This window comes from Psittacula echo (genome assembly GCF_963264785.1).
Source record: "Psittacula echo genome assembly, chromosome: 12".
NCBI lineage: Eukaryota > Metazoa > Chordata > Aves > Psittaciformes > Psittacidae > Psittacula > Psittacula echo.
This window is the reverse complement of record NC_137747.1, coordinates 14,949,745-14,969,205: the sequence shown is the minus strand read 5'-3', so window position 1 is coordinate 14,969,205 and position 19,461 is coordinate 14,949,745. Positions and strand designations below refer to the sequence as shown.

The 19,461-nt window shown below is 49.7% G+C and overlaps 1 protein-coding gene across 2 annotated transcripts in view; it reads left to right on the top strand.

Annotated features, from left to right (window-relative positions):
* TOP1 (DNA topoisomerase I) overlaps positions 1-19,461 on the top strand; it is a 66,680-nt gene that overhangs the window by 22,337 nt on the left and 24,882 nt on the right. For both annotated transcript variants that reach the window (XM_080628274.1, XM_080628273.1), the window contains exons 3-5: positions 4,741-4,843; positions 17,557-17,683; positions 18,264-18,322. In XM_080628274.1, coding sequence (XP_080484400.1) covers positions 4,741-4,843; positions 17,557-17,683; positions 18,264-18,322 — 289 coding nt within the window. The remainder of the gene's footprint in view (positions 1-4,740; positions 4,844-17,556; positions 17,684-18,263; positions 18,323-19,461) is intronic.

Genomic DNA, 19,461 nt, shown 5'->3' with positions numbered 1-19,461 from the left:
AGAGAAGGCTCCTGAAGGGGAGACCTGAGAGCAGCTCCAGTGCCTAAAGGGGCTGCAGGAAAGCTGGAGAGGGGCTTGGGACAAGGGCCTGTAGGGACAGGCCAAGGGGAATGGCTTTAACCTGCCAGAGGGGAGACTGAGATGAGCTCTTAGGCAGAAGCTGTTCCCTGTGAGGGTGCTGAGGCGCTGGCCCAGGGTGCCCAGAGAAGCTGTGGCTGCCCCATCCCTGGCAGTGTTCAAGGCCAGGTTGGACACAGGGGCTTGGAGCAAGCTGCTCCAGTGGAAGGTGTCCCTGCCCATGGCAGGGGTTGGAGCTGGAGGAGCTTTAGTTTCAGAGAGTTAGCAGAAAATTAGCAGAGAATCCCAGCACAAACCAGTCTGGGATTCTCTGCTCCCACATATTAGTTCTGACACCAGACTGTGCTCTCAAGCCAGGGTCTGTGCTCGTTCCAAAAGGCAACTCTCACCTTTGCAGTCCCATGGTGCTCTTCCTTTTCTTCTCTAGGCTGCAGCTGCCTATGGAGTAAGGTTTGATTTTACTGCATCCCTGCTCTTGTCATGCTGTATGTCGAGATGCCCAGCCTTTACAGCTCTGCTCCTGGTAGTAGAGCTGCCCCATCGCAGTGATGTGTGTAACGCAGGCATCGCAGGCAGGGCATGACTCAGCCTTTCCCCAGGGACTTGGCGGCTGGGACTGATCAAGCAGCCACAGACCAGAAGTGCTTAGAATTTCCCATCATTGGATCAGGCGTCTTTGGAATTAAACAGAGTTGAAAGATGAATCAACGTAGAAAAATGCTGAGCTGCACGTGATTGCTGAAGGTACAGGGGGTGGCAGGAATAGCACGGGGACTGCGGTAAGCTGATGGAGGCATACGAGGCATTAACAAGGATCCAGTGCCGGGGACAGCAAGCTTTCTAGAACTGAAGAGATGCCAAAAAGCTGTATTTGAGTCAGAGCATAGTGAAGGGAGAGCCTTTAGGGGTAATGGATCCTTGCCCAGTGAGCATAACCCCATCCCCACTGTAACCTTCATGCTGGAGAGAAACTTTGCAGTTTCCAAGCTCTTTAAATGTCGTACGAGCTTTGGGGGGTTTGAACTTTGCTCACAGTGGATTTTGCTAATGCTCTTGGAGAAGCAGTGGTTTATCTCCTTGTTCAGTGTTGGAGGGAGCAGACATACTTGATAGGAGGCTTAAGAGACAGGAAACAAACTTGAATGTGTGATAATGTCAGCCCTCAGTCTGTGGCTCTTGTGAGGCTGGACCTTCAGCTGCAACTGGGAGAGAGTTACTGGAAGCTGGAAGGTTCTTCTAGGAATAAATATACTAAATATGTCAGAGAAGAGAGATTGCAGACAGGAACACTTCTGTGGATTGCTTCTGTGCTGATGACGTTTGGTGTGAGGTGGCCCAGTTCCCAGCTGGGTCATCTATGCCTGCGTTATTCAGTTGGAGGCGATGCTGTACGGGTCTCTGAGCAGTGGGTACCCATTGGAGTGAAACGGCTCAACTCGTGTCATGTCAGCTGCCAGATAACCATCAGCTTGGACTCTTGGAGCCAGTCTGACACAGAGCATTTGTGTGATGCCACAAACAGTGAATTCTGTCCTTCTTACTGACCCAGCGACCGCATCTCCTGAGCTTCATCCAGCCCCATCCTCAAAAGAGACACCGAGAGCTTCAGTGCCTTCTGAACCTATACACATGTCAGCTGAAGGAAGAAGGGGAGAGACTTTTCAGCAGGGCCTGTTGTAACAGGACGAGGGGTGATGGGTTTAAACTAAAAGAGGGAGAGTCAGGCTGGATGTGAGGAAGAGATTTTGTACAGTGAGAGTGGCGAAACACTGGCACAGGCTGCCCAGAGAGCTGGTGGATGCCCCATCCTTGCAGACATTCCAGGCCAGGCTGGATGTGGTTCTGGGCACTCTGATCTAGTTGAAGGTGTCCCTGCTCATTGCAGGGGGTCGGACTTGATGAGCTTTGAAGGTCCCTTCTAACCCGGACTACTCTGATTCTAAGACTGTTTGATAAACTTCTTTTGATGTCTTCATTGTTAACCTTGGCATTGTGGCAGGAAGCAGCAGCACGGAGTTGGAATACCAGGCAAATATTCCACAATAATTTAACCCTTGAGAGACCTGCCTGGGAGGCCTCCATGGAAGTCCTGGATTTAAAGTGCTGTCTGGTGTGAGAGGACAAACACCCATCCAGCCCTGACAGCGCTCAGACACCCTCTTGCCAGCTCCCCAGGTGCCTTATCCATAGCCAGGACACCCCAGGGACAGAGCTTCCTGCTGGAGGTGCCTTGGTTGCATGGCAGAGGAAGCTGAGCTGTGACACACACGGGCAAGCAGAGCTGCTTTAACTGCTCAGGCGCTCACTGCTGCTGTACTGGGCTTTAGTTATCTGAAAATCACAGCTAATGGGAAGCAGCACAGAGGGCTGAGGAGGTGGATGTGTGAGTCCAGTGTTTGCAGGGTACAGCCCTGGAACTCCTTTTCAAGAGCAAATACTAGCACGAGTCAGCTGGAAGGGGATTTGGTGCTGAAGGTAAAACACTGCTCAGTTTTCTGCTTTCTTTTGTGAAATAGTGCTGTGGCTCCAAGCTCTGCAGAGGAGAGCACTGAGCTCAGCTGCACTCGCTTCCCAGCACTTGGTAGCGTAAAATCTACTCCATGTTGGTATGTGCCTCCTTAAAAAGCGTTACAAAGTGAGTGTACATGGTTCTATGAATAGCAGCAGGATGCTTTCCTAGCAATCTACCTATTCGTGGAGTGTAAATAGGTGGTTGTTCATTTTAGCCGGTGCTTTGGGAAGCAGTGAGTAAACTCCCTGTGGAATAAAGGCCAGGCAGTTTGCAAACAGGCTGAGCTCCCAGCTCCTGCCTCAGCTCAGCACTGCCGAGTGTGACATGCGCTGCAGAGACACTTTTGCCAGGGGAATGTGTGTGTCGTGGTGAGCAGAAGGGTTCTGAGGAGCTGCTGCTTGGCAGCTCAGGGTGGAGGTGTGCGGTCCCACACGGCTCTGCCTCCTGCGGAGCAGCTTTTGCTTTGGGCTGCTTGAGAGCTCTTGTTACTTGTTTTGTTCTGTAACACCAAATGTTGCACACAACCTGCCACGTGTCTGTGTCTCCAAATACAGACATCTAAATCCTGTGCTTTCCATCTCTATCCTGTGTACACCAAAGCGCTAGGAAGTGTCGCCAGGCTCGGGAGGATGGAGGAAAGGTGCACAACGCAAGTTGGAGGCTCGAGTGTCAGATTCAGAGGTTGGTTTAGGTTGTCTCACTGTCTGAAAACAGTACCTGAATTGGGAGAAAGCAGTGGATGAAAATCATACTCTGGGGGTGTTTGCTAAAACCAGCTCAGCGTTTTGAGGTTGCAGAAAGAGCTGGTGTGAGTTAAGGAGAAGAATGAATTGGTGGCCAAAGACTTGGAGCTGGGAGGGTGAGGCCTGTCCCGTATACATCAAAACATCCTTTGGTTGCTGTTTCCTGTTCTTGGTGGGGGGATAGTGGCCTTTTTAGAGGCATGGTGCTATCTTTACAGTTAGTGAAACATTAATAGCTTACATCCCAGGTCTCTGGTGGGAATTCTGGCACTATTGGCTGGAAACAGTTGCCAAAGTCAGCACAGGCTTTTGGGTATCCTGAGAAGAGAGCTTGATTTTAGTGGCTTTGAGAGACATGTTCAGAACAAAACCAGGGGGGAGTCTTGGAGTATGCACACGTTCTTCCCAATGGCCTTCCCATAAATGGTAGGTGCCTTTGAGGTGCTAGTTCAGCCTCAGCTCCTGTTTGATCTACTTGCAAAGAACACTTAAAAGACCTAAGGATGCTTATAAATGAGTTTATTTACAATTCAATTCTGTTGCTCTTTTTCTGTGCTAGATCTATTTCCTTTGTGCTTTAAAGGGCTTTATTGTACAGTACAGGTGTCACTGGGGGTGGGAAATGTCACTCAGTGGATACTGATACCAATAACACTGTGTTCATGTGGCTTTACTCGAGTGCCACCTCCCATGTGTGACCTCTCAGTCAGTTGGGACCAGGCCTGGTCCCATAGGTGAGTGCCCACCAGCACACTCACTGCAGTGCCATGGGGATTAGCGGGGGGGGTGGCTCTGAGGGGAGGTGAGTGTCTCCTGCATGAGAGGAGCATGAGGAGGGAATTCCTATCCTGTTTTTAAAACCCTTTCTTTTCCTCTTCCCTCATTACTCCGCTTTTCCCTTGCTGTGTGCCTCTCATGCCAGGTGGTGTTGAGGATAGGGGTAAGATGATTTTAACCGGGGAGAAGGGGCTGCTTTGTTTGGACTAGATACCTGTGGAGGTGTCAGTCTAAGTTCTAGGATTCAGCAGGCTGAACGTCAGAGCTTTGTGCTCGGTTCCTGTATCCTTATAATCTATATAACATGAAATACTCAGGCATATGAAGGCAGGTTTGCTACTTGCTGTAGCCACTTCTTACTTACCTATTTCGTAAATAGGGCAGCATTTCTTCAGGGTCCGTAAAGCATTTCAAGGTCATTGAACTAGAGACCATATAAATGTATGTTGCAAAGATGAGTTCACTTGCGCTGCAGGAGCAGCACTGAGGAGCCCTGACATGGAGGAGTTTGTTACAACTGCTGGATCACAGACCAGACCAGTGTGGGGTGGGGGGAAAGCAGAGGGTCAGGAGGGGGGTGGAGCTTTCCCCAGCTTCATTTCTTAATGCTTTTTGCCTCTCTGCTTGCAGATTCTCACAAACACAAAGACAAACACAAAGACCGAGAACACCGGCACAAAGAGCACAAGAAGGACAAGGAAAAAGACCGGGAAAAGTCCAAGCACAGTAATAGGTGAGGAAAAACTTGAAGTCCTCCTAGGCTAAAACACCTGCCCAGGCAGTCCTACAGGAATTACTCTGATAATACATGAGGACAGAATTGCTACATTTTAAGTGTGGCTTATGTGAGTGTAGGTGCTTTAAGCATACCTTGGGTCATTGCATTCATCTCTATACATGAAGCTGAAGTAGTGTTTCTTGCAGTTGTGAGTCAATGCTAGCGTGTAAAAGATGACTGTAACTTAGTGTGTTATTAAAGGTGTTAAGAACTAGTTTAACCCCACCTGCATGAAGATTGATCAGGTTCATTCATAATCTTTATGTGTGGTTCCAGTTTGTCAGAAATGAGGAGCTGTTGTGTAAACCCCACTGGTTTAGCACACGTGAACCTGATGTAACCCCTCAGCCTCTGAAAAATTAGAAGAGTCTTGAAAGATGGTGCCCCAGAACAATGGTGATGTCTTTGGCTTCCTACCACAGACAGAATCAACCAGGTTGGAAAAGACACTTAAAATTGAGTCTCACCAGTTCCCAGCACTGCCAGGGCCACCACTAACCCATGGCACTGAGGCCTCGTCTGTGCGGTTTGTGAGCACTTGCGGGGTCAGTTGCAGCTCCAGCCCTGCCCTGGGCAGCCTGTTCCAATGCCTGAGCACCCTTTGGGGCAGGAATTGTTCCTCAGCTCCATCTAAACCTGCCCTGGTGCAGCTTGAGGCCGGTTCCTCTTGTCCCATCCCTTGTTCCTTGGGAGCAGAGCCCAGCCCCTTCCTGGCTCCATCCTCCTGTCAGGCAGTTGTAGGCAGCGATCAGGTCCCCCCTGAGCCTTCTCTTCTCCAGACTGAACCCCCCAGGTCCCTCAGCCGTTCCCCATCACACTGTGCTCCAGGCCCTGCACCAGCTCCATTGCTCTTCTCTGGCCCCGCTCCAGCACCTCAATGTCTCTCTTGTAGTGAGGGGCCCAGAGCCGAACACAGGATTCGAGGTGCGGCCTCATCAGTGCTCAGTGCAGGGATGCAGTCCCTGCCCTGGCCCTGCTGCCACACTGGTGCTGGTACAGGCCAGGATGCTGGGGGCTTCCTGGCTGCCTGGGCACAAGCTGCTCATGTTCAGCTCCATCAATCAGCACCTCCAGCTCCTTTGCCATGAGCAGTTTCCAGCCGCTCTTCCCCAAGCTTGGAGTGTTGCAGGGATTGTTGTGGCCCAAATGCAGGACCCAGCACTTTGCCGTGTTGAACCTCATCCCATTGGCTCCAGCCCGTATATCTAGCCTGTCCAGAGCCCTCTGCAGAGCTTCCCTACTATGCAGCAAATCAACGCTCCCACCCAACTTGGTGTCATCTGCACATCCACTGAAAGTGCATTCAGTCCCCTCATCCAGATCAGCAATGAAGATACTAAACTAGATGTTAAACAACACAAGGGCTGGATGTCTCAGTGCTGTGAGGCAGTTAGGAACTTCTGCTGGGTTAACTGATGAGTTTGAATGGATTGCATGCTGCTTTGTCTGATGTGATTGATACACTCTACACTGCAACTGTATGGGGAAGGTGCTTCATGTCAGTCACCAGCCATATCATCTGCATTGAGCATAAACACACATTGTGATGACCTGGAGCTCCTGAGGTGGTGAGTGCCATGGTCCAGTTGATCCCCTGGCCTAGGCTGTCAACTGCAAGAAGCAGGGCATGCAGGTCTGGCTGTGGTTGGTTGGTGTGATGGAGCACAGGGCAGGTATGTCACACACAGGAAATGCTTTCCAGTTGTTGTAACCTCTGACAGGCAAGTGCCACAGAGCCTGCATGGACAACAAACCAGTCAGTGGAGGGTAAGTTTCTGTTGTGACACTTGGTGAATGCAGATAAGAGTTTATGCTATGACCGTGCAAGTGCTAACTAATTGCTGTGCACCTGTGATAACACAATCTTAAACTGAATAAAAAAGCTTGTGTATCAATGCTTTCTATTAAAGAGTGTGGAAAGGAGAGAGGCTGTGCTGGGCAGTGGGCTTGTGCTATTGGGGTCACTCTTGATTTGAGTTTTCTGTGACCTTTTGAGAAGTTACGCAACCTTCCTGCTCCACAATATGTTGTTTCTTCTGTTTTGAAAGCAAATGGTTGATGGGGTTAAGAAGATCTAGGCCAGGTCACTTCAGCCTTTACTGGCTTCCCCAGCAAAGCTGGAATGCTTTGGGCACATGGTTTGCACTCTTCTTGCTCTCATTTCTGTATTGCCTTGAGGCCAGCTTTTCATTTTTCTGATATTTCAGGTATGTACCCCAAAATTTACTGTTTCCAGATGTTCATTGCTTCCCATGAAAAACCATTCTCCTGCAGCCTTGGCCAAGTACATCCTTTCATAAGGGGCACTGTAAGCACCATCTTTAGATTTCGTACAGTCACACAATCCCAGGCTGGTTTGGGTTGGAAGGGACCTTAAAGCTCTTCCAGCTCCAACCCCTGCCACGGGCAGGGACCCCTTCCACTGGAGCAGCTTGCTCCAAGCCCCTGTGCCCAACCTGGCCTTGAGCACTGCCAGGGATGGGGCAGCCACAGCTTCTCTGGGCACCCTGGGCCAGCGCCTCAGCACCTTTTTTACTGCAAGGGTGCTGAGGCGCTGGCACACGCTGCCCAGAGGAGCTGTGGCTGCCCCATCCCTGGCAGTGTTCAAGGCCAAGTTGGATGGATTTCTAGGATTCATTAATGATTGGATTCACTTGTGTAGGAGTTGGGAATGGTCAGTGTGGTTTTGAATAGGAGAACTAATTATGGCTTATATATATGGCTCCACATTATAAGGTGGAGCTGCATGGTGCTGCTTCTGTACATAATGCATACTGAACAGTGGCCAGGAGATAAGAGTGGCTAGTGTGTTTTGTGAGGATAGCTCATGAAATGATACATAATCATGCTATACCTCGAATACTGCCTTCATCCCGACAATGTTGTCCTTAAATCCCTGTGGGCACTACCCAAAGCTTCCAGTCACCCTCATTTATCTCTCCCATAAGCACAATATAGTGCATTTGTGAGTCCCAGAGCGGGGTGCGCCAATGTGGATGGCATGACTGAGCGTGTGCATGTGCAGGGGGCTTGTTCATGGTGTGGTTTTGAGGAGAGATGCCCAAACGCTGCTTTGCCCCTCTGGCCCCTGCACAAGGTGGGACTTCACCTCCCCAGGCCATGCGCAGCCTGCAGAGCTCTGCTGCTGTGTGGTTCCTGCCTCTCAAAGCTGGCTCCTTAAACTGACTGGATTCTAGTGCTGAATCTCAAGAGAGCTGGTCTCGAAGGTGGTTCTCAGAGAAGATCATGGACATGGACATGCGTGTGGTTCTTTGGTGGGATCCGTCCTTCAGGGCACTCCAAACTCTTCGCTGCCCTGCCTGGTGCTTAGTGGTGCCCAGGGCATGTGGATGTTTGCTGTGCAAAGGCAGCTGAGCAGCTGATGTCTAACACAAACCTAGAAATAGTTAACCTCATAATGGGCATTTGAGCTTTTTTTCCCTAAATCCTTGGCTCAGCTGCCATCCTTGTGATTCCATGAATGGAAGTCCTGTCTCTGTGAGGATTGCACATGAGGTGACCATTGTCTTGGGAAGGAGATAGGCCGGTAGCTCACAGTATAGGGGTGGAGGGAGACCTGTGCTGAGCCTGAGGGGACCTGACTGGAGCATGTGCTTAAGGCCAAGGTGGCTGCTGGTGTGAATCCAGGGCTGGCAGAGGCCACACTGGTGAGCTGTGGACAGGAAGCACTGAAGCAAGCTGAGCTTGCCTTTGGGCTCAGTTACTACAGTCACTGCACCAAAATACTTCCCTGGACAGAGCCAAGATGAGCAGACAAGTCTGGATTGTAGGATGTGCTGTGTGAGTACCGGTGTCCATCCCATCACACTGCTGAGCAGGGTTGCATTGGTGAGGGGCATTGGATCACTTTGCCATTGTTCATAGCTTTTCGTTTGCCAGCAGTGGGAAGGGAGGGAGCTGCTTTGTGGGGAAATACTGGAGAATTCTCCTCTTTCAGACAGGGAAAAAAGGTTCCTCTCACAGAAGGGTGTCTGCAGATGTAAGGTGTGCAGTGCTGGCTGTGTTACTGAGCAGGGATGCTCATGTCTCAACCCAGCCACTGCTTAGGCAAGAGGTTTTCTTGATGCTGAACCAGTAGATGTCCGTCTGCCCCAGTGACAGGGTTTGCTTCCTCACAGGGGTTGCAGTTTCTGAGCAAATGGCTTCAAAACCCAGGGGAACTCTTGACTTGGAAGGTTTCCAGACAGGATAGAAAATTCCAAGTTCTTCAGGTGTGCAGCCAGGCGGGGTTTCCTCAGAGACACCTGGATTGGATTTGGTGCACAATCACATACTGAGGGACCCGTTTCCATGATGTTCTCTTCAGAGCACCAGTTAAGTTGGAAAATCACTGCCTTTCTCACCCCTTGTTCAGCTGGCACTTCCAGTGCATGTGTTTTATTGAGGAATATCTGCTTGGTGGCACACTCCTGACAGCAGGTTTGCAGCACTTGGCTTTCTGTAAAATAAAACTCCTCTCTAGGTTCAGCAGCTCTTGTGAGCCCTTTGCAGCGAGATGAGTGGTGAGGCTGTGATACAAGAGATTTCCATGGTCACTGCCCATCTCATTACAACTTGTTGTAAAGACTCCACTGGCTTGAAGGTCTTGTTTTTAAACCAAAGGTGACAAAATCTTAGAATCCTCATAGAATCATGGACTGTTCCAAGGCTCATCAAGTCCAGCCCTCTGCACTGAGCAGGGACATTTTCTGCTAGATCCGGTTGCTCAGAACCACATCCAGCCTTGAATGTCTGCAAAGATGGGGCATCCACCACCTCTGTGGGCAACCTGTGCCAGTGTTTTACCACCCTCATTGGACAAAATTTGTTCCTCACATCCAGCCTGAATCTCCCTCTTTTAGTTTAAACCCATCACCTCTCATCCTGTTGCAACAGGCCCTGCTGAGAAGTCTCTCCCATCTTTCTTATAGGCCCCTTCTTAATTACTGAAAGGCCACAGTAAGGTTTCCATGAAGTCTTCTCCAGGCTGAACAACCTCAACTCTCAGCCTTTCTGCACAGCAGACGTGCTCCATCCCTCTGCTCGTTTCTGTGCCCCTCCTCTGGACCCTCTCCAACAGGTCCACGTCTTTCCTATGCTGAGGCTGCTTTCAAACCCCAGGCCCACAGCAGTGCCACTGTGTTACTGTCCCTCCACTGTGACCGTCCAGTGCCTCCCTGTGCAGCAGAACCCAGCAGCCCCTGAGAGGCTGTGCCCCACTGGGGGCTGTGGCAGCGGTTTCCATGGGGGGGGTTTGAAGGGAAAGCCTGTGTGTTTGTACTGAAGTTTCTCCTTTGGCAGTGAAAACCAAGTGAAAAATAGCTATGACTGCTGCAAATTAAGCCAAAACTTCCCAAGGTAACAGGAATGTGGGATTTTCCAGTGGTTTTTACCTGCATGGGGAATGTACAATGCACTTGATAAAAGCTCTGTCCCCTGTTGCTGAAATTGAAGATAAAGCCTTTAGAAAAGCTTATCTGAGATCAACAGAACTGCCTGGAAATCTCAGAAAATCCATTCTGCCTTTACAAGAGCTGCTGTGTTATTGCAGCAGATGTGCTGGATCTTGGCTAATTCCAGAGAGGCTGAAGGGTGCTGCAGCAGAAACCCAGCTGCTGGTGTCACTGGGACTTGGTTTGCACCTCGGTGGGGTTTTACACAGGGTGCGGGGTCCCCTAATTGCGTTGTGAGCAGGACGCAGGCACAGCATTGTCTGCTGGGGTTTGAAGCACACCCTCTTTATGTCTGTCTGTAGCGCTTTGACAGCTTCATTTCCTGCCCTGTACTTAAAAAAGGCTTTGAAAAGAAAACCTGCATCAGGAAGCAGCAGCACTCCAGTGCAGGAGAATAAATGTTTCTTGTATCCAGACTTTGAAGGATCTAAACTGCCAAGGGAAGTCTCAGAAATACCTAAAATAATTTGGGTTTCATCTGGCAGAAGTGTGTGGAGGGGTATGTGCAACTGCTGAAACTTGCTGCTTGCTTTCCTCCTCTCCCACTCACAAGATGACACTTGTGTGTCTTAACCACTTGTTTACAGCTGTAGTAAACTGGGAGAGAACATTGGAATGCCTCAGATCTCTGCCACCCCTCAAGGAAAGGAAATTTTAAAGCCCACTTAAGAAAAATATGTATCAAAGAATAAATCCACATCACAATCAGGCAAACTGTTTTCTTCTGCTCTTTTCAGCCCTGTACTTCCCAATCCCCAAAACTGCCAGAGGGGGAGATTGAGGTGAGCTCTTAGGCAGAAGCTGTTCCCTGTGAGGGTGCTGAGGCGCTGGCACAGGGTGCCCAGAGAAGCTGTGGCTGCCCCATCCCTGGCAGTGTTCAAGGCCAGGTTGGACACAGGGGCTTGGAGCAAGCTGCTCCAGTGGAAGGGGTCCCTGCCCGTGGCAGGGGTTGGAGCTGGATGAGCTTTAAGGTCCCTTCAACCCAAACCAGGCTGTGGTTCTGTGAAAAGAAAAAGCTGATCCCCACCTGTTAAATATAAATGTCAGTGATTAAGGAATTGGAATGAAAGAAGTCTGCTGTGGTAGTCTCCCTGTGGGAGATGAGCATTTCAGATAAAGCAGACCATGTACAATAGTGAAGTAATGGGTCCTCTGAAGCCAAGACCCGAGAGATTGGTTCAACAGTGTTGGCAGTGACGGTGTCATCCTGGAGGTGTCTCGGGCTGCATGTGGAGTGTGGGTGCCAGTAGTGTACAGAGGAATGGGAGCAATGAGGCTGCTTGTCACAGTGACAGTGCTGAGCAGCACTGCATCCGGCTGCAGGAAGAGCACTCCTCTGGCACATTGCATATTTCCTGTGATCACTGCTTGAGATGACCTGAAGTGTGGGACACGTAAGAGATTTATAGACCTGATCTTCACGGGCATTTTCTGAGTTTTATGGTTTTGCTAGGAAAAGCACATATTCCAGGCATTAAACATCAGCTTAGACTTCTTGCTCTGATTTTTATTACATTATCCCAAACTAAACATTGCATTTGTTGCAGGCAGGAAGAGACAGGACAGCTGTCATGGGGAAAAGCAGTTTTAAATAAACACTTCTGCACCCCCTGCTCCCTGGCTGGGGGGTGGTGGTGGTGTTAGTTCTGTTCCCCATGTGAGTGCACAGTTTACCTCGATCAGCTTCCTAACGCGATACTGCCTCCCAGTAGCACAATTTACTGCTCTTCATTTAGTAGCACACTTGATTCTCACACAGCCATAGAAGATGCTTGCGACACCTCATCCTTGGTTCATTGTGTGAAAATTGTTCTACTTCCTGTAGCTGTGGATTAGTCCAGTTTTATCTTGCTCATCTTGCTGAAGGCTTCATCTGTTATCTGCAAACTGGTGCAAAGACGCCGTTCAGCTCTGGGATAAGTGGTTGCAGGGGTTTTATTGTACTGCTGAAATCCCAGCAGAACCATTGCAGCTCACGTGTTCGTTCCCTGTAACAGCAGATGAGGGCTCTCTAACAGTGAGCATAAAATCCTGCAAGCCAGCTGAAAACTCGCCCTTCGCCACTGTGCCTCCTGTCTGCTCCCTGCTCAGTCAGCTCTTCCTTGCCCGGGTTAGGCTGAATGTGATCACAGCTCCCCATTAATACTGAGTTGCATCAACCAGGACGTGGGCTGTGTAACCTGGGCTCTGTCGCTGCTGGGTTTATAGATTGCACTAAAATCACAGCTCCCTGTTGTTGCTCTACACTCGGTTGCATTGCAGCAGCCCCGAGCAGGGCTGGGCTGGCAGAAGGCTCTGTTGCTTGCTAGTAACAGATTCCCAGGCGTGAGCTAATTACAGCCGAGAACATGAGAGAGAGGAAATAAGGGACACTTCAGATAGTGCATCCTTCCCAGCTTGTGAGCTGTAAAGCTGTAGTGGAAAGGGCTGGGAGGGGATTATTAACGTGCAGAAAAGGCACCTGAAGAATGCGATGTTGGGTTGCTGCCAAGCTGGTGCAGCTCGAAGAAGGAAGCTGTGCTCTGCACATCTGCCATTCCTCAGGAACACTTTCCACCTGTGACCTTCCTGTGTGATGACAGGCTGTGCCGCTGCCACGTGCCTGCTCTGCCTCCCCTGCTGCAGGCATCCTCCTTGGAAGCAGCCGTCCTTGCCGGGGAAATGGCTCCTCTGTGCGTGCACTGCTTCCTGCACTCCAGCCACAGCTCTCCAAGGCCTTCACGTGTCCTTGTTCACAGTAGAACTGCTGATAGACAGTGAACAGTTAGCAAAGTGGTTGTAGTGCTTCAGGAGGCGTCTTTGTACTCACCTGGCCTTTGTCTGAACTAAGCCAGTTCAGAATCACAATGCATCTCTAGATGATGCAGTCGCTGGTTCTGCCTGTATTAATGTGGTGTCCTGTTGCACCTTGTTAGAATCACACAATCCCAGCCTGGTTTGTGTTGGAAGGGACCTTAAAGCTGATCCAGCTCCAACCCCTGCCACGAGCAGGGACACCTTCCACTGGAGCAGCTTGCTCCAAGCCCCTGTGTCCAACCTGGCCTTGAACACTGCCAGGGATGGGGCAGCCACAGCTTCTCTGGGCACCCTGGGCCAGCGCCTCAGCACCCTCACAGGGAACAGCTTCTGCCTAAGAGCTCATCTCAGTCTCCCCTCTGGCAGGTTCAAGCCATTCCCCTTGGCCTGTCCCTACAGGCCCTTGTCCAAAGCCCCTTGTCCAAAACCCTCCAGGTTTCTTGTAGCCCCTTTAGGCACTGGAAGGCTGCTGTGAGGTACCTTTCACAAACCCACAAGCTGGGCAGGTTGGCAGCGTGAAGCCCCTTCTGCTGTTGCAGTGGTTCAGCGGAACGCTCTGGGTGAAAAGGAAGGTTGTGTTTGTCAGCAAGGCTGGGCATTCCCAGAACAGATTGTGAGCAGCTGGCTGATGATCCAGCTCTCCTCAGGCTAAGGTGCACTGAAGTTTCCTCCTGTCTTACCTCAGTGAGTTCAAGCTGGCTTGCTGGCAGAGGGATGTGTGCAGAAAAGGTAATGAAGGAGCCACAGTGCTCTGAGAAATGAATTCAGGATAAAATGATCTGGGTGCACACGCTTTCAACTGTTTTGTTTGGTTGGGTTTGGTTTCTTTAAAGAGCAGTGATTTTTTTCCCCCAGTGTTGAATTGGCCAGGAAGGCAGGCTTCTGAGCTTTAAATTACTCCCAGTCCCTTCTAATAATAGCTTTGGAATTGTCTGAAATATCTTCTTGATAGAAGGCTGAAACTCTTTGTTCAGGGTAAGGATGGCATCCTGGTGCTTTCTCTTTTCGTTTGAGATGAGCGTGGTGGTTAAATTGTGCTCCCCTGGAGACTCACACAAGTATGTTGGCCAAACGAAAGACCAAAGCAGCTCAGCCGGACTGAAGTTAATATCAGAGCAGCTTGGAGGAAAACAGTTACTCCTCTCAGGATTGCCGCTTGAAGCATTTGTTCTTGCAGACTCCTGTTTCCACATGAGGTGCTCTGGGAGCAGCAGGTTCTAGGCTGTCTTTGGGTAAAGGGGCACATGCCTCCATTGCTGTGCCTGTTGGAACATCTTGGACTGAGATGTGGAAGTCAGAGCTGTGGTCCATGGCCAGAAACACGTAGCTGACAAGCAGTAATCTGCTTACAAACGAAGAGAAGAGATCTCCGCTCTTTTTCCTTTGTTAACACTGGAGCAGCAGCACATGGAAGCAGATTTTGATGGGGGGGTTTCTTGCAGGCCCCCCTCAGCAGCAGGAGGAGGCAGGACATGGGGTCTGGCCAGCAGTTGTGCTAGTTTGACAGTGAAGCTGCAGAGTCAGACTGGAGGCAGAGGTTCCACTTTGGGTTGGTGTGAAGTTACTGCTCTTGCAGAGTGAAGGGGAAGGAGAGTCTTGTGATGAGACAATAATAAAACAAAAACCCCCAAACTTCTAACACTGAGTCAGGAATCCAGGCTCTTGGGTCTGCCCCCAGTGCTGACAACCTTGGCTTTAGATTGCTAACTGACAGCTTGTCAGTGGTGGCCGCTCCCTGTCTTTTGAGAGCGATGTCATTTGAGCTTCCACTTAAACCCGAGGTTTAGCACTCTTTTATCCCGGCCCTGCTGTGTAAATCTGTCTCTGCTTCTCTAGGTCAGTGGGCCTTTCGCCCTGTTTCACTACTTACTTCGCAGATGTAGATTGTCATCTCTTAATTTGCTTTTAGTCACGTTTTGGGTACATCCCCGGGCTCTGTCAGTCACGTCTGACAGCCGGTGCTTTTGGATGGTAGCAAGAATGAGTGTGGAGATTCTGAAAGCCTTTTTTGTATCTTCTTATTCCATGCTCCCAAGCCACAGGCACTGCCATGAACTTTCCCGTTCATGTGTGTGCCCTGCTTTGAGGATCCAAATCGTTGTCTGAGTAAAAGATGTTATTTCAGGTAGGATTTAAATACCAAATAAGAGCAAGAAAGAGTCAGAAAACAGAAACAAGCAGAACTGCAGAGATCAAAACGGGTCTGAGCTTTGTGTGTGTGTTTGGAAAGGGTTTTCCTGTATGACTGTATGTATAGCTGCAGTCTGTGGCAGATGAGGTACCTAGCATCCAGGTAACAGCACAAGATACGAAGTCAGGGTTTCCAGACCTTCTTGAGTTCAAAGAGGATTTGTGGGCTTTGTGCTTTCAGTCGGTGAATCTTGCTGGAGCAAAGGAAAATGAAATTGGTGACTTGAGTGTGAGCTGCTGGTGAAGAAGCAGGTACAGAAGTGGGGTGCCAAAGCTGAGCAAGAGGCACCTCCTGGGTTCCTGAGACCCAGTGCCAGGCTGTGCGGAGCGTGTACTGTGTGTCCTAATCACACAGTACATGACAAGAATAGGCTGCAGTTGTTGAATCTTCACTCCCAGACAACATGTGGTGCTGTGAGTCGTATCTACAAGAATTGCTGGAGTGTCAGTTCCCTGTTAGTGTTTTGATGCTCCTTCACAGTTTTATACGGAGTATAAAAAGGTTGCTAGAGAGATAAAATGAAACTGCTTTATCTTCCTAGTGATCTCTGTTAATGGGATGCAGTATGTGCACAAACCCATTTCCTTCAGAGATGGATTTTCATGCTTTAGCTGCCAGGGGTTGGAAGGCTGCTGTGTATCTGGTGGGGTCCGTGCTGCTCTGAGCTGGAATAACGTAGATCTCTTGTAGGTTCCGGTCCAGTTGTGGCAGTGTTCATGAGGCTGTGGAATGCTCCACATTGGACTTTACTCTGCAGTTGTACAGCTGGGTGTGGGTTGGCATGTTTGTGACTGGTTGCTTCCTCTTTAGCACACACAAGCTGTATGGGAGCTGGTTAGCGTGCTGCTGCTTTCTGTAGCCATCAAACATCCAACCTTTGGGGGGTCTGGTTGTCATGACACAAAGAAGACTTGAAGCTTAGATGATGCTCTTACCTGGCATTCCAGGCTTGCTGGTTTTCAGGGCTGTGTTTCCCCAGGTTGGTTTGGGCTTGTACTTGAGTGTTGAAATACCTGAAATATGGAAGCTGCCTTTTTCTAGTAAAGCTTTGCATTGCATTGCATGTCCTAAGGAGAAGCAGTGTCCCAGAGAGCAGTAGTGATGGGAGGCCAGCACTGAGGAAGGAGAAGTATGAGCTGGCAGCATGAGGAGGGCAGTTTGCTTGGTGCCTGACCATGCCCTGTAGAAGAGAGCCCGATTCCACCGTGCCTTTGGCTTGCTTGAGCCCAGGGTGACCTCAGAGTCCACACAACCTTGTGGCTGTTGACAGGCTTGTGCTTGGCTTCCACAGCAGTGCTGCTGATCCTCGTGGCCAGTTCATGCAGTTCCTACTGTGAGTCTCCTGAGAGTGTTTCCTCACTTTCTGGCTCCAAGGATCAAGTCATTCCATGAGAATACGGTTTGCATTTGGAAACAGCCGCATGTGTCTTTCTGCTTGATAAGAAAAACTTGACATTGTTGATCCAAACTTACCCAAATGCCTCAGAGACCAGAAGGGGGTCGAAACAGAATAAAAAAAGGTTCATTTTCTTTTCCTTGCGGGCATTTTTTCCTTTTCTGACCAAAGGATGTATTTGAGCTCTCAGCACTTACCCACAGCCCCAGGCTCTGGGGTCTCATTTGGCAGCACCACACACAGGGTGGCTCAACCAGGGCTGGCCATGCAGTGACGCTCAGCTGAGGACTGCAGCATCCCTGCCCTTTCTGTTTGACTTTGCATGAGCACAAGGGCATCACATCTCCTGTTTGCTCTGGTTTTCCCATCTGTTTGGGAATAATAGAGATCAGCGGTTTTCTTTTCCAGTTCCCGAGATGAGAGCTGCTGCAGAGACAGGCTGTTGTTGTCTGAGCAAAAGCTGACATGGACGGGACTGACAGCTGTGTTCCAGTGACCTTTAATGTGGAATAGGAAAAAGGAGAAGCAAAGAGAGTGGGAATTGAACCTGGAGTGTTGAGCTTTAAATGCAGGAGCTGTTGGTTCCCACAGCAGTCCAGGCTGACGGGGCTTTCCTCAAGCGGAGCACTTGGCAGCTGTGGTTTTGTGGTAGTTTTTCCTTCCAAGGTGGATGGGGGACGTGGCAGGAGACTGGTGGATCTTCCTGTTACAGTGCTCCTTTATTCTGTAGGGTTTGTAACCATCAGACCCTGTGACTCTCCCCGCTGGAAGCTGTCTGGGTTAGTCCTGCCTCCCCCTGCTCCCCTCTCAACCACGCTCTCTTGTCTTGCAGTGAGCACAAAGATTCCTCGGAAAAGAAACACAAAGACAAGGAGAAAACCAAACACAAAGATGGCAGCTCAGAGAAACACAAAGACAAACACAAAGATAAAGACAAGGAGAAGAGAAAGGAAGAGAAGGTAGGTGAATCTTGCAGGAGGGACAAGAGGATGGGTCTGGTGTCTACTTCTGAACAGTGCAAACTCACTGGGTTAAATGTAGTTTATACTGCCAAGATTTTATCAAACTGCAGAGAATTAGCCCAGGGCTAACCCCGGGACTTGGTTTGTGGAGTGCTAGATACGAACTTGTCAAGGCTTTATCTGCAGGTATTGGGAGTGGAAACACCTCCACAGTGAAGCTGTGTCTGCTGACTCCACATTTCTTCCTCTGTTACTTTTCTCTGCACCAAGCTTAGATTCAGAGACAAGGGAGATAAATCTGTTAGATGATGTTCATTCCATGCAAGGACAAACTATACACCCAGCTCAAATCTACTGAAGAAATTGGAGGACCAGAAAATACTGAATTGACCAAGATTTTCATAAAATCTTACCATTTTTGTGTGTCATGTAGGACACTAAGGGCTACAGGGGATGAAGATACAGTCACAGTGCCCTTTGGTTCCTTCTGCAAGTTAGATCTCCCACCTGTGTTGCATGTTGGAAAACAAGGTGCTCTGAGCAGTGCTAATCAGCAAATGCTTCTTATGTTTTTCAGATGAAATCATCTTCTGGTGATATAAAAATAAAGAAAGAAAAGGAAAATGGTTTCTCCAGGTAAGAAAGCAGGTCTGTGATCTGATAAAAGGTGGCAGTTTGACTTTTCGTAGGAGCTCAGTGTTGGACTTGGTCTCGGGGTAGATACTGGAACACTTTCAACCCTTCCAGACGATGCATTCATCTCAGTTACAGGCCTTGGTAATCGATCTGCCTACCCGGTAGCTGGAGGTGGGAGCTGCTGGTGTCTGCCTGCACATGCTGGGTTTGTCCAGGCGTTAAATAGGATTCCACTGAGGACACACTGAACTGTGGGAACGCTGGTAGCTGGAGTAGAAGGAACCTTTGTTGCAACATTAGTACTTGAAGCCTGCAGGCAGTCTTCTGGAGACAGGGCATTGTGAAGACAGCCCAGACTGCCTCCAAGTCTCTTCTCTAAGTGCGTACAGCCTAAAGCCTTTGCAGAGGAGTGATGAGTAAGGAGGGTGCTTGCGTAACATCAGAAGTGCCTGCAGAAAATGCCTAGGTGCCTACTCTGCTGAATTCCTGCTCCTGATAGAGCCTCCCGGACTTCAGTGTGGTACCAGGCATCACTAAGTAGTCCTATTAAAAACCTGAAGTGAGCACTTAATACAAGAGTACATTTTTAATAGCTAACCACTAAGATCTCTTGTGACTTGTTTTAAATCCAGCCTTTGGTTATTTTTAAGGCAGTGAATCAGGTGCACTGACTTACTGGAGGTCTGTGCTATGGTGGCTGCATGTACTGTCAGTCGTGTCCAGTTGTACCTATCCCCTTTCTGTGGCTGCGGAGAGGCTGGGAGAAGCCGCCAGCCTGATCCATGCCTGTAGTTGTTCTCTGCATGTTTTGAATGTGTCCTGTTGACGTGAGTTCTCCTCTTGACGCGAGTTCCTCCGTCGGGCTCCTTCTAACCCGCAGGCAGCGGCTGTCCGCGGCGCAGGGACGAGGCGCCCTCTCCAGGCCCTGCTGGGGATGCTCTGGAAGCACAAAGCTATGACATCCCGGTGTTCCATGGTGTAGGAGCCAGCTAATAATAGTTCTTAGTAGCCTCTGCTGCTGAGCAGCATTTCACATGTGAGCTAATCTTACCGGGGCCATTGGGTACTCTCATATCAACATAACTGGGTTCTCTTTATGTGCAAGAGCATTGTCTGGTGTGTTTGAGGAAAGCCTGGAG